Source organism: Anolis sagrei, chromosome 8 (genome assembly GCF_037176765.1).
Source record: "Anolis sagrei isolate rAnoSag1 chromosome 8, rAnoSag1.mat, whole genome shotgun sequence".
NCBI lineage: Eukaryota > Metazoa > Chordata > Lepidosauria > Squamata > Dactyloidae > Anolis > Anolis sagrei.
Window position 1 is genome coordinate 4,359,599 of NC_090028.1, and position 23,667 is coordinate 4,383,265.

Genomic DNA, 23,667 nt, shown 5'->3' on the forward strand with positions numbered 1-23,667 from the left:
TAAAATCCCCGTGCCCATAACACAACCCACAAGGTACAAACATACCTACTCAAAATGAAAAACAACACAACAACACACTCACAAAACGGCAAAACAAAACTAAAAAATCCCCCAACGAAACTTAACTAAAATCCCCGTGCCCATAACACAACCCACAAGGTACAAACATATCTACTCAAAATGAAAAACAACACAGCAACACACTCACAAAACGGCAAAAGAACAAAACTCGAAAAAACCCCAACGAAACTTAACCAAAATTCCCATACCCATAACACAACCCACAAGGTATAAACATATCTACTCAAAATGAAAAACAACACAACAACACACTCACAAAACGGCAAAACAACTGAGCATGCGCATTGGCGCCCAGCCGCAAGTTCCCTGGCGCGCGCACATGGCCTTCCGGCCAACGTTCCCTCTGCGGAAACCATGCCCACTCCAAGCCCCGCCGCGCCGCTTCCCGCACACACACACCCCCTGCCGCACACACACATGCAACCCCACGCTCCATCACTCCCCCCGCCGCCGCATACACACACGCAACCCCACTCCCCCCGCCGCCGCACACACACACGCAACCCCACGCTCCATCACTCCCCCCGCTGCCGCACACACACACGCAACCCCATGCTCCATCACTCCCCTGCCCCAATCTTACCTCCTTTTACTTCACGCCACCTCCAAACCCCACCCCGCCCCTTCCCGCCCTGTCAAAATCTAGGAAAGACAGGAAGGAAGGAAAGAAGGAAGAAAGAGAAAGGGAGGTAAAGAAAAAGGGGGAAGGAAGGAAAGTTAGAGGAAGAAGAAAAGGAAAGAAAAGGAAAGATGGAAGGAAAGAAAAGAGAGACAGCAGTAGAGAATGAAAAAGGGGGAAGGAAGGAAAGAGATAGAGAAAGAAGAGGAGAAGGAAAGATGGGAAGGAAGGAAGGAAGGAAGGAAGGAAGGAAGGAAGGAAGGAAGGAAGGAGGGAGGGAGGGAGGGAGGGAGGGAAAGAAGGAGGGAAAGAGGGAAGATTGGCCACAGCAACACGTGGCGGGTAAAGGTTGTTATTTCTATGATTATGATGATGCTATTATTCTTCCTCTGAGACCCTTTTAGGGGGAATGGGAGAGGTGTCAGGTCCCGGAGGCAATGCATTGCATTATTGTTATTGTTATGATGGTGGTGAAATAAAAGGAAATAAAAAGTGAAAGAAGGAAGCAAACAGGGAGGGAAGAAAGGCAAAGGAAAAAAGGGGGAGGGAATGAAGGAAAGAAAGAGAGAAGGATGAAACCAAGTAGTGAAAGAAGGAAAGAGGTAGAGAAGGAAGAAAGGAGAGAAAGGGGGAGGAAAAGGGGGAAGGAAGAGGTAGGGACCTCTCTTTCATAATAGTCCAGATATCTACCTCAACTTTGATAAGTTTTACTATAGGCCACAGCAACGCGTGGCAGGGCACAGCTAGTATACATATATATGTGTGTGTGTGTGTGTGTGTGTAAAGGTTTTTCCCCTAACATTAAGTCCAGTCGTGTCCAACTCTGGGGGTTGATGCTCATCTTTATTTCTAAGCCAAAGAGCCAGCATTGTCCGTAGACACCTCCAAAGTCATGTGGCCAGCATGACTGCATGGAGCGCCGTTACCTTCCCACCAGAGTGGTACCTATTGATCTACGCACATTTGTATGTTTGTATGCTAGGTTGGCAGAAGCTGGGGCTAACAGTGGGAGCTCAAGCTGCTCCCCGGATTCGAACCTGTGACCTTTCAGTCAGCAAGTTCAGCAGCTCAGCAGTTTAACCCAAAGGAAGGACCTCACCATGAAACAGGAAATAACACTTTCGAACCAAGAACAGAACATTTCTGCTTCCAGTTAAAGAAGGAACAACCAGGAACACACCAGGCCCATGAACAGAGTTAAATCTGTGCTTTAGTGCGCAATGAACACACAACGCAGCAACAGTAGACACTAGCAAATCAAAGATGCTCAGCTGTGAATAGCTGGAATGACTTTTTTCCCCTGCTTTCGCACAAAGAAAAGCACTTATTTCATCCCTGCGTGGGATTCCGTTGCCCCAATTTGTACGAAGCATGTTCAACTAGTCAACGCATGCACATTCCTAGAATATTATTGTGGGCATCTTTTTTTAATGAGAGGCAACGAATTGCTAAATGCTCCAACTCAGCGCAGTTGCTAAACCTAACTTAGGGTGTGTCTACACTGCAGAACGAATGTGGTTTGACGCCACTTTAAACTGCTTTCAGTTTTGCAAACTCTTTTTATCCCACTCTTTTCAACCCGATGGCGACTTGGGGCGGGGTACAGATTGGACAGCAACAATTAGATGCCATAAACATACATACATACATAGATACATATCAATTTAAAACATTTCATATGACATAATTAAAAATCCATATAAAAACCAATTAAAAGTATAAAAATTAATGTCTACCAGTTCGACTCCTTATCTATTTGCATAGTCTAAGCTGTTCCGTGTTCATTATTTCATCACACTGTATTTATTCACTTATGCTGTGTTACCAAAAGCTTGCTTGAAGACCTGGTTTTTACTAATTTCCAAAAGGTCAGAAGGTAGGTGGGGAGACCTTTCACTACTTCATGTCCTTTTACAGGTGTCTTTTTACGTGTGACGATGTGGGGGGAAAATATTTTCTTTTAAATCTTTTTACTGCCTTGTATTGATGTATTTCCCCCTTTTTAAATTGGCTGGGGCTTACTTGTGAGCTTTTTCCTTGAGGCTTTTATATTACAGGCTTGAGACACTCTTGTAGTAAACAAAGTAACAAAGTTTATTTATAGCTTCTGGCTCCAACACTTATGGTTACATCTGTGTGTTCTGTTACAGTCTTGAGTCTTACATTCAATATCATTCACTTAGTTAACTTTTCTTATCAAACTTCAACTGTTTCACATCAACAAATATGTTACTTTTTCATACACTCTTGACAGGACTATTTTCCGCCTTAAACCACACTGGCACTTCTTTATTTTCCTTAAAACTTAAGCTCCATTTCCCTAACTGCTTTTCTCTCACAGAAATTCCTAACTGTCCTTCACAAACAGGAATCCCTAACTCAAACTTTTTGACTCTCTAACTGCCTATTTTTAAACTTAACTCCGCCCCTTTGGAATGTTCAGCTCTCTTACCCGCAACTGCCATTCTGGCTCAGTGGCCCTTTCAAATCCTGGCCTACACTCATCTGCATACAACCAATCGGCTGCACGTATGCAAATTAATCTTGCCTCTACTGTTGCTACCCTATTTCTACCAATTCTGCCACATTGCAACATAGAGCTATACCTCAAAAATTTAGCATAGATCAACAAATTCGCTACAGTAGGGTGCCAATTTAATATCCCTGTGAAGGGAGTTCTACAGCCGCGGGGCCACCACTGAGAAAGCTCCGTCTCTCGTCCCCACCAATCACGACTGGGAGGAAGGCGGGATTGAGAGCAGGGCCTCCCCAGCCAATCTTAAATTCCTGGATGGTTCATAAGGAGAGATACGTTTGGACAGGTAAGCTGGGCCGGAATCGTTAGGGCTTTATAGGCTAAAGCCAGCACTTTGAATTGTGCTCGGTAGCAAACTGGCAGCCAGTGGAGTTGGCACAACAGAGGAGTTGTGTGCTCCCTGAGTGCCACTCCTGTTACAACCTGGACCATTTGAAGCTTCTGAACAGTCTTCAAAGGCAGCCCCACATAGAGAGTGCTGCAGTAGTCTATATGGGATGTAACCAGAGCGTGGACCACCGTGGCCAAGTCAGACTTCTCAAGGTATGGGTGCAGCTGGTACACAAGCTTTAACTGTGCAAATGCTCCCCTGGTCACCAGCAAAACCTGGGATTCCAGACTCAACAATACATCCAGGATCACTCCCAAGCTGCGAACCTGCATCTTCAGTGGGAGTGTAACCCTATCCAGCACAGGTTGTGACCCTATACCCTGTCTGGCCTTGCGACTGACCAGGAGGATCTCTGTCTTGTCTGGATTCAACTTCAATTTGCTCACCCTCATCACAGCGGCCAGGCACCGGTTCAGGACTTGGACAGCATCCTTAGCATCTGGTGGAAATGAGCGATAGAGTTGGACGTCATCTGCGTACAGATGGCATCAGACTCCAAAACTTCGGACGATCTCACCCAATGGCTTCATGTAGATGTTAAACAACAAGGGAGATAGTATTGAGCCCTGAAGGACCCCATAGGTCAATGGCTGTGGGATCAAGCAGGTGTCTCCAATCAACACATTAGGACCGGAGGCATTGCAGAACAGTACCTCCAAGTCCCATCTCTGTGAGGCGTCCCAGAAGGATACTATGGTCAACGGTATTGAAGGCCACCGAGAGGTCCAGCAGAACCAACAGGGACACACTCCCCCTGTCCAGTTCCTGGGATAGATCATCTACTAAGGCAGCGGTACTCAACCTGGGGGTCGCGACCCCCAGGGGTGTTGCCTGGCCATTTCAGAGGGGTCGTGGGCTCCTCGCCCGCCTCGCCTGCCTCGCTCTCTCGCCATCCGGAGAGGGTGCGGGGCAGGCAAGGGGACCTCCATGTGAAGCCTGGCCTGGTGCGAAGCCTGCCTTGCCTGCCTCGCTCTCTCGCCATCCAGCGAGGGCATGGGGCAAGCAAGGAAGGCTTCACGCCAGGCCAGGCTTCGTGCTGAGCCCCCCGGCTGCCCCGCGCGTTCGCCGGATGGCGAGAGAGCAAGGCATTCAAGGTAGGCTTCAAGTCAGAGTGAAAAGTGTGGGACTGAGAGCAGCCCAGCAGCACCAGGAGGAGGAGGAGGAGCCGAAGCAGCTTAGGTAATTCATCACACTATTTATTAGAAAAAGACAGTCCCATTCTCTGGATATAGATGAACTACATCTCCCAAACTCAAGGTCAATGCCCACCAAACCCTTCCAGTATTTTCTGTTGGTCATGGGAGTTCTGTGTGCCAAGTTTGGCTCAATTCCATCGTTGGTGGAGTTCGGAATGCTCTTTGATTGTAGGTGAACTATAAATCCCAGCAACTACAACTCCTAAATGACAAAATCAATCCCCTGCAACCCCACCAGAATTCAAATTTGGACGTATCGGGTATTAGTGCCAAATTTGGTCCCGTGAGTGAAAATACACTCTGCATATCAGATATTTATTCATAATAGTTGCAAAATCACAGTTATGAAGTAGCAACAACAATAATTTTATGGTTGGGGGTCACCACAACATGAGGAACTGTGTTAAGGAGTTGCAGCATTAGGAAGGTTGAGAATCATAGAATCATAGAATCAAAGAGTTGGAAGAGACCTCCTGGGCCATCCAGTCCAACCCCATTCTGCCAAGAAGCAGGAATATTGCATTCAAATCACCCCTGACAAATGGCCATCCAGCCTCTGTTTAAAAGCTTCCAAAGAAGGAGCCTCCACCACACTCTGGGGCAGAGAGTTCCACTGCTGAACGGCTCTCACAGTCAGGAAGTTCTTCCTTGTGTTCAGATGGAATCTCCTTTCTTGTAGTTTGAAGCTTTTGTTCCTTGTCCTAATCTCCATGGAAGCAGAGAACAAGCTTGCTCCCTCCTCCCTGTGGCTTCCTCTCACATATTTATACATGGCTCTCATCATATCCCCTCTCAGCCTTCTCTTCTTCAGGCTAAACATGCCCAGCTCCTTAAGCCGCTCCTCATAGGGCTTGTTCTCCAAACCCTTGATCATTTGAGTTGCCCTCCTCTGGACACATTCCAGCTTGTCAATATCTCCCTTGAATTGTGGTGCCCAGAATTGGACACAATATTCCAGGTGTGGTCTAACCAAGGCGGAATAGATAATGGGGAGCATGACTTCCCTAGATCTAGACACTAGGCTCCTTTTGATGCAGGCCAACATCCCATTGGCTTTTTTTGCCGCCACATCACATTCCTGGCTCATGTTTAACTGTACTAAGGCGACCAAGGCTGTCTCAGTCCCACGTCCCGGCCAAAGTTTGGTCAAAGTTTGTTCTATTGTGTAGTTGTTCCCTTAGTTACCAAAAGCAACCCATCACAGTGCAATTGAGCAGCTGAGCCAATTCATTGAGTCAATTGTGCAATGCAAAACCGCAGACATGTTGCACCCATTGAAGGTACTCAATTAGTTGGGCCAACTAACAATTCAAGGAAAGGACAACTAACTCGTTTGGTTGAATATAAACTATTTAACAACATTTGGAAAGTGTTCTGTTTGAAAGTGTTCCTGCTTAATTGTGCAACCCTTGCTTGGAAAACATTTGTTATGCTCCAGAACATTTGTTTTTGTGCCACAACTAGGTTGAATTGGGGGCTTAATGGTGGGCTGGAGAGTGGTGGGTGGGCTGGGAGGGAGGGGGTTCTCTCCAAGCCCCCTCTCTACCCTTTCCTTCCCTTCCTCGTCTCTTTTGAAGGACATGTTTGGACACCAAAAGGGTTGGCCTGGTCAGGATGAGGTGGTGGATGGGAGAGAAAAGGTGTCTCCACGAGACCCTGTATTGCCTACTCCTGATATAGAATCCTAGAGCTGGAAGAGACCCCCAAGGGCCATCCAGTCCAACCCCCTGCCAGGCAAGAAGGCACAGTCAAAGCACTCCTGATAGACAGCCTCTGCAGAAAAGCCTCCAGAGAAGGAGACTCCACCACTCTCCCAGGCAGCCTGGGCCACTCTCCAGGAAGATCTTCCTCGTGTTTTCAGTCGAATCTCTTTCCCTGCCATTTGAAACTATTGCTCCCTTCTTGTGCCCTGGTCTCTAGAGCAGAAGAAAGTCAGTTTTCCCCCTCCTCCTCAACAGCACACCCTTTGAAATCTTGAAAGATGGTGCTTATGTTTCTTCTTGACCTTCTTTTCTCCCAGCTAAACATCCCCCAGGAGGAAAGGAGGAAGGAAAAAGAGAAGGGAGGAAAAGAAGGAGGGAGGGAGAGAAAGATGGAAGGGTGGAAGAGAATGATGAGAGGGACAAAAGGGAAGGAAGGAAGGAAGGAAGGAAGGAAGGAAGGAAGGAAGGAAGGAAGGAAGGAAGGAGAGAGAGAGAGAGAGAGAGAGAGAGAAGAAGAAGTAAAGGAAGAAAGGAAGGTAGAAAAGAAGAAAGGAAGGAAGAAGGAAAGGAAGGTAGGAAGGGAAGAAAGGAAGAAGGAAAGAAAGGAAAGAGGGAAAGAAAGGCAGGAAGAGAAGGAAGGAAGAAGGACAAAAAGAAGGAAATGAGGAAGGGTGGAAGGAAGGGAGGAAGGAGAGGAAGGAAGGAAGGAGAGAGAGAGAAAGAAGAAGTAAAGGAAGGAAGGAAGGAAGGAAGGAAGGAGGAAATGAAGGAAATGAAGGTAGGAAGGAAGGAAGAAGGAAGAAAACATGGAAATTAGGAAGGATGGAGGGAAGGAGGGAGATGAAGGAAGAGAGAAAGGAGAGGAAGGAAGGAAGGAAGGAAGGAAGGAAGGAAGGAAGGAAAGAAGGAAGGAAGGAAGGAGAGAGAGAGAAAAAGAAGAAATAAAGGAAGAAGGTAGAAAAGAAGAAAGGAAGGAAGAAGGAAAGAAAGGAAAGAGGGAAAGGAAGACAGGAAGGGAAGGAAGGAAGAAGGACGAAAAGGAGGAAATGAGTAAGGATGGAAGGAAGGAAGGAGGAAAGGAAGGAGATGAAGGAAGGGAGGTAGGAGAGGAAGAAAAAGAAAGGAATAAGAAAAGAAAGAAAGAAGAAGAAGGAAAAGAAGGGAAAAAGCAAACAAAAGGTAGAAGGAAAGGAAGGAAGGAAGAAATAAAAAAGAAGGAAATGGAGGAAGAAAAAGATGGAAGGAAGGGTGAAAGGGAATGGAGGGAGGGAGGAAAGATAAAAGGGAAGGAAGGGAGGGAGGGAAGGAGGGAGGGAAGGAGGGAGGAAAGAGAAGGAAGGACAAAAGGGTGGAAGGGAAGGAATGAGGGAGGGAGAAAGGAGGAGGTAAGGAAGGAAGGAAGGAAGGGAAGGAGGAAGGAAGGAGAGAGAGAAGGAAGGAAGTAAAAGATGGTGTGAGAGAGGAGGGCCTGAGAAAAGAGCTCAAGTAGCCGCATCCGGCCCCCGGGCCTGGGTTAGCCCATACCTGGTCAAGGAGATTGAAAAACTATAGCAAAATATGCTGCAGCAGGATGTCCCTTCCGCAGAAACAAAGTTTGTGCAACTTAACAAACTTTCCCCATGTTTTTATGATAGAGCCAATTAGGAAATGATATTTATAACCCAGGAACAACAGTTACAGAGCAATATCTGGGTTGAAGCTCACTGCCTCTATCCAAACCCCTATCAGTTTCTTAGATTTTGTATTCCCAAAATAGATTCCACAAACGCCTGTTCCTTCTACCTTCTGAAATTACCTTGTGATGCTGCCCATGGAGCAGAAAATGGAAGGTGATCAGGTAGTAGTTGCTGGCGGGCGGCTTCATGTGGAAGATGAAGCGATGGATGAAATATTCCAGGAAAGACCAGATGCCCATTCCCACCACAAAGAGCAGCGGGAAGCAATACTTGTGGATGGGGATGGAGTACGCTACAGGGAAGGAAAAGGAAACAGAATTACGAGGCTGTTGCACTCCAGGACAGGAATATCCCCTCTGATTTTAAAACACTACACGTTGAGTAGGGAAAAAACAATCCTTTTATTGAAAATAAGTAAAAACAGCAAAGTAAAAAATAAAACACTTTAAAGGAATAGGTAAATCCAATTAGGGAAGAAGACAAGCAGGAACAAATTAGTCCAAGGTAAGGTTCAGCAAACACCACACGTTGAGTACGGAAAAATAATCCTTTTATTGAAAATAAGTAAAAGCAGCAAAGTAAAATAAAACACTTTAAAGGAATAGGTAACTCCAATTAGGGAAGAAGGCAAGCAGGAACAAATTAGTCCAAGGTAAGGTTCAGCAAACACCACACGTTGAGTAAGGAAAAAACAATCCTTTTATTGAAGATAAGTAAAAGCAATAAAGTAAAAAAAACTTTAAAGGAAAAGGTAAATCCAATTAGGGAAGAAGACAAGAAGGAACAAATTAGTCCAAGGTAAGGTTCAGCAAACACCACAAGTTGAGTAGGGAAGAAACAATCCTTTTATTGAAGATAAGTAAAAACAGCAAAGTAAAAAAAACACTTTAAAGGAATAGGTAAATCCAATTAGGGAAGAAGACAAGCAGGAACGAATTAGTCCAAGGTAAGGTTCAGCAATCACCAGAGACCAAGAGTCAAACCATGGAAAAGAAATCCTTAAACATGAATCTTCTAGGCAAAACTTCCATGAGGCAAGAACCCGAACTTAGCAGGATTCTAAAACGATGCTTCATCTGACTATATTTCCCACGCTTGGAACTTTATATCCCCTCATTAAACTATTCCAAGCAATCAGAAATTGGTTTCGTTTTCCCTGAATGCCTCTCATCCTTATCTCTCAAAGCTTGGCAGAACGCCGAAGGCCTTGGTCGAGCTGTCTGTTTTGGCTAATTTCCACCCGCTTGTCTAGATGCCCATTCCCAGCACAAAGAGCCTTCTCTGCCAAAGAACGCTGCTGCCTTGCCAAACTAAAACTCCCAGGATTCCAAAATAATTACACAGGTCGTTTGACAGTGGGATATGCTGCCTTGGAGCCTCTTTCACTAAGGTTTTCTATGCAAAGTATGGATGGCCATCTGTCTGGAGGGCTTGGATGGTGTTTTTCTGCATAGCAGAACAAGGGTTGACCCTGGAAGGGACTTCTTTGTTGGGAGGCCTTAAATGGCAATTTGATTGTTTCCTGCCTGGAATTTCCCTGTTTTCTAAGTATTTACTGTCCAACATTCAGAAAACAGGGGAATTCCAGACAGGAAACAATCAGGGCCAGCTAACACTTCCCAACAAAGGATTCCCGCAGGCAGGAAGCAGCCAGGCTTTGAAGCTGCAAGGCCATTCAATGCTAACCAAGGTGTCCAATTGCAGCATTCACACCTGCCTCAAACAGACAAGAGTTCTTTCTCCCACCCTGGACATCATTCCCCAGATATATAAACCCAATTTTCCTAGTTTCCAACAGACATCACAACCTCTGGGGATGCCTGCCATAGATGTGGGTGAAACTTCAGGAGAGAATGCTTCTGGAACATGGCCAGATAGCCCGGAAAACTCACAGCAACCCAGTGATTTCGGTCATGAAAGCCTTCGAGAACACATATGTTTGAATTGGTGGAGACTCAATGAAATACTAATTGAAAAACTATTGCAAAAGGGTTTTTTTCCATGTCAGGAGCAACTTGAGAAACTGCAAGTCACTTCTGGTGTGAGAGAATTGGCTGTTTATAATAATATTTTAATACTAGCAGTAATGATAATGTTAAATAATAGTAGTAGTAATGATAATAATAAATTTAAATAATAATTTAGATAATAATAATAAATTTAAATTATTTTTTTTTCATGTCAGGAGCAACTTGAGAAACTGCAAGTCGCTTCTGGTGTGAGAGAATTGGCTGTTTATAATAATATTTTAATAATAGTAGTAATTATAATGTTAAATAATAGTAGCAATAATAATAATAAATTTAAATAATAAATTAGATAATAATAATAAATGTAAAGGTTTTTTTCATGTCAGGAGCGACCTGAGAAACTGCAAGTCGCTTCTGGTGTGAGAGAATTGGCTGTTTATAATAATATTTTAATAATAGTAGTAACGATAATGTTAAATAATAGTAGCAGTAATAATAATAAATTTAAATAATAATTTAGATAATAATAATAAATTTAAAGGGTTTTTTTCATGTCAGGAGCAATTTGAGAAACTGTAAGTTGCTTCTGGTGTGAGAGAATTGGCCGTCTGCAAGGATGTTGCCCAGTGGATGCCCAGATGTTTTGATGTTTTACCATCCTTGTAGGAGGCTTCTCTCATGTCCCCGCATGGGGAGCTAGAGCTGACAAAGGAAGCTCATCCACGCTCTCCCCGGATTCGAACCTATGACCTGTCAGTCTTCAGTCCTGCCAGCACAGGGGTTTAACCCACTGCGCCACCGGGGGCTCCAGGTTTGAAATTGTATTGTATTAGTTTTACTGTAAGCCACTTTGGGTGGGTTTTCTCAAAGGCTTTCATGACCAGAATCACTGGTCTTGCAACTTCAAAGCCTGGCTGCTTCCTGCCTGGGGGAGTCTTATATTTATCTTTGCATTGAACGGCCTTGCAACTTCAAAGCCTGGCTGCTTCCTGCCTGGGGGAGTCTTATATTTATCTTTGCATTGAACGGCCTTGCAGCTTCAAAGCCTGGCTGCTTCCTGCCTGGGGGAGTCTTATATTTATCTTTGCATTGAACGGCCTTGCAACTTCAAAGCCTGGCTGCTTCCTGCCTGGGGGAGTCTTATATTTGTCTTTGCATTGAACAGCCTTGCAGCTTCAAAGCCTGGCTGATTCCTCCCTGGGGTAGTATTATATTTATCTGTGGAATGATGTCCAGGGTGGAAGAAAGAAACCTTATCTATTGGAAGCAAATGTGAATGTATTGTCGAAGGCTTTCATGGCTGGAATCACTAGGTTGTTGTCGGTTTTTTTGGGCTATATGGCCATGGTCTAGAAGCATTCTCTCCTGACGTTTCGCCTGCATCTATGGCAAGCATTCTCACTACCTCTGAGGATGCTTGTCATAGATGCAGGCGAAACGTCAGGAGAGAATGCCTCTAGACCATGGCCATATAGCCCGAAAAAAAACCTACAACAACCCAGCAAATGTGAATGTTGCCATTGGCCAGCTTAATTAGCACTGAACAGCCTTGCAGCTTCAAAGCCTGGCTGCTTCCTGCCTGGGGGAGTCTTATATTTATCTGTGGAATGATGTCCAGGGTGGGAGAAAGAACTCTTGTCTGTTGGGCAAATGTAAATGTTGCCATTGGCCAGCTTGATTAGCATTGAACGCCCTTGCAACTTCAAAGCCTGGCTGCTTCCTGCCTGGGGGAGTCTTATATTTATCTGTGGAATGATGTCCAGGGTGGGAGAAAGAACTCTTGTCTGTTGGGGAAATGTAAATGTTGCCATTGGCCAGCTTGATTAGCATTGAACGGCCTTGCAACTTCAAAGCCTGGCTGCTTCCTGCCTGGGGGAGTCTTATATTTATCTGTGGAATGATGTCCAGGGTGGGAGAAAGAACTCTTGTCTGTTGGGGAAATGTAAATGTTGCCATTGGCCAGCTTGATTAGCATTGAACGGCCTTGCAACTTCAAAGCCTGGCTGCTTCCTGCCTGGGGGAGTCTTATATTTATCTTTGCATTGAACTGCCTTGCAGCTTCAAAGCCTGGCTGCTTCCTGCCTGGGGGAGTCTTATATTTATCTTTGCATTGAACGGCCTTGCAACTTCAAAGCCTGGCTGCTTCCTGCCTGGGGGAGTCTTATATTTATCTTTGCATTGAACGGCCTTGCAACTTCAAAGCCTGGCTGCTTCCTGCCTGGGGGAGTCTTATATTTATCTGTGGAATGATGTCCAGGGTGGAAGAAAGAACTCTTGTCTGTTGGGCAAATGTAAATGTTGCCATTGGCCAGCTTGATTAGCATTGAACGGCCTTGCAGCTTCAAAGCCTGGCTGCTTCCTGCCTAGGGGAGTCCTATATTTATCTGTGGAATGATGTCCAGGGTGGGAGAAAGAACTCTTATCTGTTGGGCAAATGTAAATGTTGCCATTGGCCAGCTTGATTAGCATTGAACGGCCTTGCAGCTTCAAAGCCTGGCTGCTTCCTGCCTGGGGGAGTCCTATATTTATCTGTGGAATGATGTCCAGGGTGGGAGAAAGAAACCTTATCTATTGGAAGCAAATGTGAATGTATTGTTGAAGGCTTTCATGGCTGGAATCACTAGGTTGTTGTAGGTTTTTTCAGGCTATATGGCCATGGTCTAGAAGCATTCTCTCCTGACGTTTCGCCTGCATCTATTGGAAGCATTCTCACTACCTCTGAGGATGCTTGTCATAGATGCAGGCGAAACGTCAGGAGAGAATGCCTCTAGACCATGGTCATATAGCCCGAAAAAACCTACAACAACCCAGCAAATTCCAAAAGGGGACTTCGCCAAACTCCCAGGATTTCATAGTGTTGAGCCATGGCAACGAAAGTGATGCCAAACTGCATTAACCCTACAGTGTGGACACTCGGTTGGCATACACTCCCATCCCTGAGCGAAACCAGCCACTGGCATTGAGTTCCCGGCCGAGAAGGGCATGGGAAGCCTTCCTTGCCCTTGGTACAGCGTGGTGGCACCACCCACCGCAATGGAAAACATTCCGGCTGAGAACAAGGGACAGAGCCAGCTGCAGGTGCCCAGCGGCAACAAGGCGGAGAGCGCGAAAGCGTTGGCCTGGCACAATCTCTCCTCTGTGTCGCCGCCAGACAATGGCAGCTTTCTCTCTCTGCAAGCAGAAACCTCCCAGTCATGGTTGCTCTGTCTTCACATCGCCCTGAGCAGATTGCACTACGCAAGACGACTGACATGCATTTTAAAGCACCAAAAGGAAAGGTAAAGGTTTCCCCTGACATTGAGTCTAGACGTGTCCAACTCCGGGGGGTGGTGCTCATCCCCAGAAATGTGGCCGGCATGGACTCCATGGAGCGCCATCGAAGCAGTACCTATTGATCTACTCACATTTGCATGTTTTCAAACTGCTAGGTTGGAAGGAGCTGGGGCTGACAGCAGGAGCTCACCCTGCATGTGGCCAGCAAGGTAGAAATTTTGCCCATGTCTGGTATATATCATCCTAAAGGTAAAGGTAAAAGTGTCCCTTGACATTAAGTCTAGTTGTGTCCGACTCTGGGGGTTGGTGCTCATCTCCATTTCTAAGCCGGAGAGCCGGCGTTGTCCATAGACACCTACAAGGTCATGTGGCCAGCATGACTGCATGGAGCACCATGACATTCCCACTGAAGTGGTACCTATTGATCTACTCACATTTGCATGTTTTCAAACTGCTAGGTTGGAAGGAGCTGGGGCTGACAGCAGGAGCTCACCCTGCATGTGGCCCGCACGGTAGAAACTTTGCCCTTGTCTGGTATATATCATCCTAAAAGTAAAGGTAAAGGTGTCCCTTGACATTACGTCTAGTTGTGTCCGACTCTGGGGGGTTGGTGCTCATCTCCATTTCTAAGTCGGAGAGCCGGCGTTGTCCATAGACGCCTACAAGGTCATGTGGCCAGCATGACTGCATGGAGCACCATGACATTCCCACTGAAGTGGTACCTATTGGTCTACTCATATTTACATGCTTTCGAACTGCTAGGTTGGCAGAAGCTGGGGCTAACAGCAGGAGCTCACCCCATCCCGCGGATTAAAACCGCCAACTGTCCAGTCAGCAAGTAGTCATGATCACTGTATTGTCGAAGGCTTTCATGGCCGGAATCACTGGGTTGTTGTAGGTTTTTTGGGGCTATATGGCCATGTTCTAGAGGCACTCTCTCCTGACGTTTCGCCTGCATCTATGGCAAGCATCCTCAGAGGTAGTGAGGTCTGTTGGAATTGGAAAAAGGGTTTATATATCTGTGGAATGACCAGGGTGAGACAAAGGACTCTTGTCTGCTGGAGCTAGGTGTGAATGTTTCAACCGACTACCTTGATTAGCATATAATGGCCTAAAAAAACTCTAAAATTACAACAGCACAACAACAGAGAGAAAACAAACAAGGACATGTAATAACCTCTCAACAAAGGTTTGCTCCAGGCACTGTCAGGCCATTATATGCTAATCAAGGAACAGGCAACATATCATTGTCCTTCTTTAGGGGTCCCTTTCAAATTTATGATACTATATCTGTGTGTGTGTGTGTGAATCATATATATCTATATCTATGGCTGGATGGCTCTTTGTCGGGAGGGCTTTGATTATGAAGGGAGTTGGACTGGATGGCCTTAAGTATTTTCTGTTGGCCATGGGAGTTCTGTGTAGGACGTTTGCCCCAATTCTCTTGTTGGTGGGGTTCAAAATGCTCTTTGATTGTAGGTGAACTATAAATTCCAGCAACTACAAATCCCAAATGTTAAGGTCTATTTCCCCCAAACTCCACCAGTGTTCACATTTGGGCATTTTGAGTATTCGTGCCAAGTTTGGTCCAGCTCCATCATTGTTTGAGTCCACTATGCTCTCTGGATGTAGGTGAACTACAGCTCCCAAACTCAAGGTAAATGCCCACCAAACCCTTCCAGTGTGTCTGTTGATCATGGGAGTCCTGTATGCCATGTTTAGTCCAATTCCATCATTGGTGGAGTTCAGAATGCACTTTGATTGTAGGTGAACTATAAATCCCAGCAACTACGACTCCCAAATGTCAAGGTCTACTTTCCCCAAACTCCATCTGTGTTCATATTTAGTCATATAGAGTATTCATGCGAAGTTTGGTCCAGATCCATCATAGTTTGAGTCCACAGTGCTCTCTGGAAGTAGGTGAACTACAACTCCCAAAATCAAGGTCAATGCCCAACAAACCCTTCTAGTGTTTTCTTTTTATCATGGGAGTCCTGTATGCCATGTTTAGTCCAATTCCATCATTGGTGGAGTTCAGAATGCACTTTGATTGTAGGTGAACTATAAATCCCAGCAACTACAACTCCCAAATGTCAATGTCTATTTCCTCCCAAACTCTATCTGTGTTCATATTTGGACATATGGAATATTCATGCCAAGTTTAGTCCTGATCCATCATTGTTTGGGACTACCCCAAATGTCAAGATTCTATTTTCCCCAAACTCCACCAGTGTTCACATTTGGGCATGTTGAGTATTCGTGCCAAGTTTAGTCCTGATCCATCATTGTTTGGGTTTATTTTCCCCAAACTTCATCTGTGTTCATATTTGGGCATGTTGAGTATTCGTGCCAGGTTTAGTCCTGATCCATCATTGTTTGAGTCCACAGTGCTCTTTGGATGTAGGTGAACTACAACTCCCAAAATCAAGGTCAATGTCCACTAAACCCTTTTAGTGTTTTCTGTTGGTCACAGGGGTTCTGTATGGAAAGCTTGGCTCAATTCTCTTGTTTGTGGGGTTCAGAATGCATTTTGATTGTAGGTGAACTATACATCCCAGTAACCACAACTCCCAAATGTCAAGGTATATTTTCTACAAACTCCATCAGTGTTCACATTTGGGCATGTTGAGTATTCGTGCCAAGTTTAGTCCTGATCCATCATTGTTTGAGTCCACTGTGCTCTCTGGAAGTAGGTGAACTACAACTCCCAAAATCAAGGTCAGTGCCCACCAAACCCTTCTAGTGTTTTCTGTTGGTCATGGGAGTCCTGTATGCCCTGTTTGGTTTAATTCTATCATGCTTTTTGATTGTAGGTGAACTATAAATCCCAGCAACTACAACTCCCAAATGACAAAATCAATTTTTTTTTGAGTGAAGGACATACATTGGGTAGTTAGGTGTCTTGTGTCCAAATATGGTGTCAATTTGTCCAGTGCTCAAGGTCAGTGCCCACCAAACCCTTCTATTGTTTTCTGTGGGTCATGGGAGTCCTGTGTGCCGCATTTGGTTCAATTCCATCATTGGTGAAGTTCGGAATGCTCTTTGATTGTAGGTGAACTATAAATCCCAGCAACTACAACTCCCAAAAGACAAAATCAGTTTTTTTTTAATGAAGGACATACATTGGGTTGTTTTGGGGGTTTTAAGTCCATTCTGCTGGGTTTTTTGTGTGTGTTTTAGGGGTGATGGACACTCATTGTCCCGATACGTGTCTTGTGTCCAAATTTGGTGTCAATTCGTCCAGTGGTTTTGGAGTTATGTTAACCCCACAAACGAACATTGCATTTTTATTTATATAGATGTTATACTGTTATCTATGTGAATAGAGGCTCATGGGATTGGAATGTGATATGCAGGGAGAGGCACTCTTCCCATGCTCTGACGCATCCTTATCCTGACCATCTCCCACATTCCCAGACTGGAGAAAGAGAAAGTCAACCTTGGGTTCCACCACAAACCAGCATCAGCCAATCTCAGCATCGGCACAGACTGCAAAAAGGGATGAGTTGTTGCTTCTCTTATTATCATCCTCATCGTTGACCTGACGTTTTATTCTGCTCCCATATAAATATATTTTGCAATCCTCTTTGCAATTCCCTTCCTTGATGTCAGTTTCAGAATGTTTCCTAACCAACATTGGGAAATATCGACCGACGGACTTGACGTGGCAACTTTTCGGGTCCGCGCCAAAGGAAAGCGTGGCATGCAAGACGTGTTGGTTTGTACGTAAACAAGGATGGAATTCTCCTAGTAGAAGTCACCATAGTATCCCCTTCCCTGGATGGTTGGGTGGCCATCTGTCAGGAGCAATTAGATGGTGTCTTTCTGCCTGGCTTTGGAGAGACTTTGGAGTCATAGAATCATAGAATCCAAGAGTTGGAAGAGACCTCCTGGGCCATCCAGTCCAACCCCATTCTGCCAAGAAGCAGGAATATTGCATTCAAATCACCCCTGACAGATGGCCATCCAGCCTCTGTTTAAAAGCTTCCAAAGAAGGAGCCTCCACCACACTCCGGGGCAGAGAGTTCCACTGCTGAACGGCTCTAACAGGCAGGAAGTTCTTCCTAATGTTCAGATGGAATCTCCTCTCTTGTAGTTTGAAGCCATTGTTCCATTGCACCCTAGTCTCCAGGGAAGCAGAAAACAAGCCTGCTCCCTCCTCCTCCCTGTGGCTTCCTCTCACATATTTATACATGGCTATCATATCTCCTCTCAGCCTTCTCTTCTTCAGGCTAAACATGCCCAGTTCCCTAAGCCGCTCCTCATAGGGCTTGTTCTCCAGACCCGTGATCATTTTAGTCGCCCTCCTCTGGACATGTTCAGATGGAATCTCCTCTCTTGTAGTTTGAAGTCATTAAGAACAGACAAGCATCCCGAGCTCTGAGGATTACCTGGGAAGGAATCCCACTGGAGCATTGCAACGCACCCAAATACCTGGGAGTTACTTTGGACCGTGCTCTGACCTACAAGAAGCACTGCCTGAACATCAAGCAAAAAGTGGGTGCTAGAAACAACATCATACGAAAGCTGACTGGCACAACCTGGGGATCACAACCAGACACAGTGAAGACATCTGCCCTTGCGTAGTGCTACTCTGCTGCTGAGTATGCATGCCCAGTGTGGAACACATCTCACCACGCTAAAACAGTGGATGTGGCTCTTAATGAGACATGCCGCATCATCACGGGGTGTCTGCGCCCCACACCACTGGGGAAATTACACTGCTTAGCCGGTATCGCACCACCTGACACCCGCTGGGAAGTAGCAGCCAATAGTGAAAGGACCAAGGCAGAGACATCTCCAGCCCATGCCTTGTTTGGGTATCAGCCAGCATGTCAACAACTTAAATCAAGAAATAGTTTTCTAAGATCTACAGACACCTCAGCAAGCAAGAGTCCAAAAGTGGCAGGCTCAGACCCAGAACCTCAATCAATGGATGACCAAATGAGAGACTCCCTCTTGGGCACACAGAAGACTGGGCGACTTGGAAGGCGCTGAACAGACTGCACTCTGGCCCCATGAGATGCAGTGCCAACCTTCAGAATGGGGCCACAAAGTGAAATCCACGACATGTGAGTGTGGAGAAGAGCAAACCACTGACCACCTGCTGCAATGCAACCTGAGTCGTGGATAAAGACGTTGAGGAGTGCGGGGCTCACCTGTTGTGAACGTGGCAAAGAGCCGCGTCTTTCCCTGGGCGAGGGATGTGTAACAGGCCCAGCTGAGATACAGCACCAAAGGGATCCAGACGATGCACACCATGTACCTGGAAGAAGACAAGAGAAGGAAGGAAGGACACAGTTAAAGCCCTCCCAACAGATGACCATCCAGCCTCAGTTCAAAAACATCCAAAGACGGCAACTCCACCAGACTCCCATGCAATCTATACTTCACTAGGATTGGAAGGGGTCCCCAAAGGGCATCTAGTCCAACCCTTTCTGGCATTAAAGAAGACACAGTTAAAGCCCTCCCAACAGATGACCATCCAGCCTCAGTTCATAAATGTCCAAAGACAGAGACTCTACCAGACTCCCATGCAGTCTAGACTTGGAAGGGGTCCCCAAAGGGCACTTAGTCCAACCCCTTCTGCCATTAAAGAAATAGCATTAAAGCCCTCCCAACAGATAGCCATCCAGCCTCAGTTCAAAAATATCCAAAGACGGAGACTCGACAAGACTCCCATGCAATCCATACTTTACTAGGATTGGAAGGGGTCCCCAAAGGGCATCTAGTCCAACCCTTTCTGGCATTAAAGAAGATACAGTTAAAGCCCTCCCAACAGATGGCCATCTAGCCTCAGTTCAAAAACATCCAAAGACAGAAACTCCACCAGACTCCCATGCACTCTATACAACAGATATCCATCCAGCCTCAGTTCAAAAATATCCAAAGACGGAAACTCCACCAGACTCCCATGCAATCTATACTTCACTAGGATTGGAAGGGGTCCCCAAAGGGCAGCTAATCCAACCCTTTCTGGCATTAAAGAAGACACAGTTAAAGCCCTCCCACCAGATGACCATCCAGCCTCAGTTCAAAAATATCCAAAGATGGAGTCCCAACCACACCCCCATGCAGTCTATACTTCACTAGGATTGGAAGGGGTCCCCAAAGGGCAGCTAATCCAACCCTTTCTGGCATTAAAGAAGACACAGTTAAAGCCTTCCCACCAGATGACCATCCAACCTCAGTTGAAAAACATCCAAAGACAGAAACTCCACCAGACTCCCATGCAGTCTATATTTCACTAGGATTGGAAGGGGTCCCCAAAGGGCATCTAGTCCAACCCATTCTGCCATTAAAGAAGACAGTTAAAGCCCTCTCAACAGATGGCCATCCAGTATCAGTCCAAAAACATCCAGAGGAGGAAACTCCACCAGACTCCCATGGAGTCTATGCTTCACTAGGATTGGAAGTTTCTCAAGTCACTCCTGACATGAAAAAAATACTTTAAATTTATTATTATTATTATTATTATTATTATTATTATTATTATCATCATCATCATCTAAATTTATTATTACTACTACTACTATTTAACATTATTATTAATACTATTATTAAAATATTATTTTAATTTTTTATTATTACTATTATTATTAGACATTATTATTACTATTGCTATTAAATTATTATTAACTTATTATGTCATTATTATTATTATTATTATTATTATTGATCAGATCCCTCTCTGGCAGCTCACATGTCTCGGCATCCCCACTTCCACCTTAAACTAAGATTCTTATTTAGAATTTGGAAGACCTTCTCTCAGGAGGGCTTTGATTGTGTCTTCCCGCAGAAGGCAGAATAGGGTTGGACTAGATGACCCCAGGAGTGCCCTCCAACTCCGTTTGCCCCCATATCCCCCAAATCTCACCATGCCGTTTTGGAGAGGGACTCGATGAAGTCAGAATGGAAGAGGCGAATGGGGCGGTTGACCGGTTGATGCACCCACTCGTCGTACTTTTCCCCCAAATGGCCCACTTGCCACAGCAAAGGCTTCCGCCAGTCCACAAGGTCCTGGAAAACACAGCAAAGTGTCAATCGCAATTGCACAATGTAAATAATAAAGCCAATTGAGTCCAACAAACTTACAAGGCAGCGTTCTCACTCAGAGATTCCTCCCCATCTGTTGGGGTTCAGCCTCCGTATGAACCTGAACCTGATTCTCTGATTGTATTTCCTGTTGCAACTGAACCGGCTACTGAACATGAATTTGTCCCTGTTGTTTTGGAAACTGTTGATTCTGAGGTCAGTGGCTTGGAAAGTGAAACTACGCATCCTGATGGGAATGTTTCTGAATCAAGCGGTGATAGCTCTCCAGAGGAGCTAGCACCTGCCTTTTTAAAATGAGGATAGAAAAGGACAGATTTGGAAAAACAGGAGTGAATCGCAGAGTCTGCGAAGGTCAAGCAGATTAAAGGAAAGGGAGGCACAGGCTTCAAAGCCTGGAGGCGTGTCCCGAAACAGTTTCTTTAGTTTTAAGTGTCTCTCCACAGGCTCTCTCGTTAGATCAAGCAACGTTTAGACTGAGGCAGATTTCCCGGTTTCCATGGCCTGCATTCCCAGAGGCTTCTAGTTTCCAAGTACGGTTAGTGAAATGCTAACAGGTTCCAGGTTTTTATAGTGTTGCTTTTGGAATTTTGATCTAGTTCATAGATATTCCTGACTGCTGAATTTTACTTTGGCTTTTTGAACTTTGTATTTTCCTCTATTTTGTCACCATTTTTCATCAATAAAAAAGGGTTGTTTTTTCTTACAGTCAAGTGTGGTGGATTAATATCTTATTGTCTTGTTTCCTGATCTGGTTGCAACACCATCACTGTCTTGTATTGTCAGCATCAATTGCAATTGCACCATGCACGCTAGTACAATTAATAAAGGCAATCGAGTCCAACGAAGCATTATACATACAATCAAAAGACTTACAAGGCAGCGCTCTCACCCAGAGATTCCTCCCCGTCGTTGTGCTGTATTGTTTACATTGCATTTTTTAAGAGAACCAAGTCTAACAAACTAGTGTACAAACATACACGCGAAATTTACAAGGCGGTGCTCTCGCCCAGAGATTACTCAATTCCACATGTATTCTATTTTTGCAAGTTCAACATACCAATATACATACAATCACAACATTTACAGGGCAGCGCTCTCGCCCAGAGAATCCTCATGGCCACTTCCATTCCTAATTGTATTTTTTAAAATGTTTTTTACGTTGTCCGTTTTTCATATGGTTGATAGTTTAATTGCCTTTTCATGATTCTCTCTCTCTCTCTCTCTCTCTATATATATATATATATATATAACATCTATAATATATATGTCGGAACCCAGACGCCTTAAGGAGCCAGACTCAGGAGTATGTCCAAAAGTAGATTTTATTAATACAAAGTAAAAGGGACTCAGAGACACTTACTTCAGTGTCCCTGGTCAAAACTCAAAAGCAACAGCAAGTTCCAGTTCAAAAGCAAACTGAAGCAATAATCCGGATTCTCATAGGAAACCTGCTACAAAACAGGAGCTTTTTTGTTGAGTTCCAGGGCCAGAGAAGCAGATGGCGGAAACAGAAGAATGGCCTGCCTCAGGGAAGCGTGCTCGCTCCATCCATGTTCAACATCTACACAAATGACCAGCCACTGCCAGAAGGGACAGAGAGTTTCATCTATGCTGATGACCGTGCCATCACCGCTCAAGCAGGGAACTTTGAGATGGTTGAACAGAAGCTCTCCGAAGTTCTAGGTGCCTTTACTGCCTATTACAGGGAAAACTAACTGATCCCTAATCCATCTAAAACACAGACATGTGCCTTTCACCTCAAGAACAGACAAGCATCCCGAGCTCTGAGGATTACCTGGGAAGGAATCCCACTGGAGCATTGCAGCGCACCCAAATACCTGGGAGTCACTTTGGACCGTGCCCTGACCTACAAGAAGCACTGCCTGAACATCAAGCAAAAAGTGGGTGCTAGAAACAATATCATACGAAAGCTGACTGGCACAACCTGGGGATCACAACCAGACACAGTGAAGACATCTGCCCTTGCGCTGTGCTACTCTGCTGCTGAGTACGCATGCCCAGTGTGGAACAGATCTCACCACACTAAAACAGTGGATGTGGCTCTTAATGAGACATGCCGCATTATCACAGGGTGTCTGCGCCCTACACCACTTGAGAAATTACACTGCTTAGCCGGTATTGCACCACCTGACATCCACCGGGAAGTGGCAGCCAATAGTGAAAGGACCAAGGCAGAGACATCTCCAGTTCATCCCCTGTTTGGGTATCAGCCAGCACGTCAACAGCTTAAATCCAGACATAGTTTTCTAAGATCTACAGAGACACTCGCTAGAACACCTCAGCAAGCGAGAGTCCAAAAGTGGCAGGCTCAAACCCAGAACCTCAATCAATGGCTGATACCAAATGGGCACACAGAAGACTGGGTGACTTGGAAGGCGCTGAACAGACTGCGCTCTGGCACCACGAGATGCAGAGCCAACCTCAAGAAATGGGGCTACAAAGTGGAATCCATGACATGCGAGTGTGGAGAAGAGCAAACCATTGACCACCTGCTGCAATGCAACCTGAGCCCTGTCACATGCACGATGGAGGACCTTCTTGCAGCAACACCAGAGGCACTCCAAGTGGCCAGAGACTGGTCAAAAGACATTTAATCAGCTACCAAGTTTGCAAAATTTGTGTTTTTTTAATTTTTTATCTGTTTATTTGTTTTGTTCTGTAAGAAATGTAATACAATGTTCTGGTTGCGGATGACATGATAAATAAATAAATCCGGAGAAAAGACCCGGATTAAACTAAACTGCTTCAAAAGTCACGCAAAATAAAACAGCAAGTAAAGGGTGAACAAACAAAGAGCCGCAAAGAAGAAGAAGAATGAGTCAAACGAAGTCCAAGGTCGAAGTAAGCTAAGTCCTGAAGTTGTGAGGTTCCAAAGTCCACGTAGGCAGCGTCGTGGTCAAAACCTGTCCGAAGTCAAAGAAGGGGAAATCCGCACTCACGAAAATCCAAGCTGAGTTGTAACACACATGAACGGAAGCAGCAACCTGCAGATCCAGGACCCAAGCCCAACACGAAAGCGGCAGCGACAAAACCCAAGGCACGAAACCAACACTTTGCCTTCTGCAAATATTCCCCATTTCAGTGCCTACTTTTATCTTCAACCAATGGCTGATACCAAATGAGAGACTTTCCCCTGGGCACACAG

General features: G+C 45.3%; 1 protein-coding gene across 1 annotated transcript in view; it reads right to left on the reverse strand.

Moving 5' to 3' along the window:
- The window catches only part of FA2H (fatty acid 2-hydroxylase), a 113,196-nt gene that overhangs the window by 5,893 nt on the left and 83,636 nt on the right, over positions 1-23,667 (reverse strand). The window contains exons 3-5 of the mRNA XM_067470876.1: positions 20,323-20,465; positions 18,605-18,711; positions 8,322-8,494 (exon numbers count right to left, since the gene is read on the reverse strand). Of these exons, the coding sequence (XP_067326977.1) occupies positions 8,322-8,494; positions 18,605-18,711; positions 20,323-20,465 (423 nt within the window). The remainder of the gene's footprint in view (positions 1-8,321; positions 8,495-18,604; positions 18,712-20,322; positions 20,466-23,667) is intronic.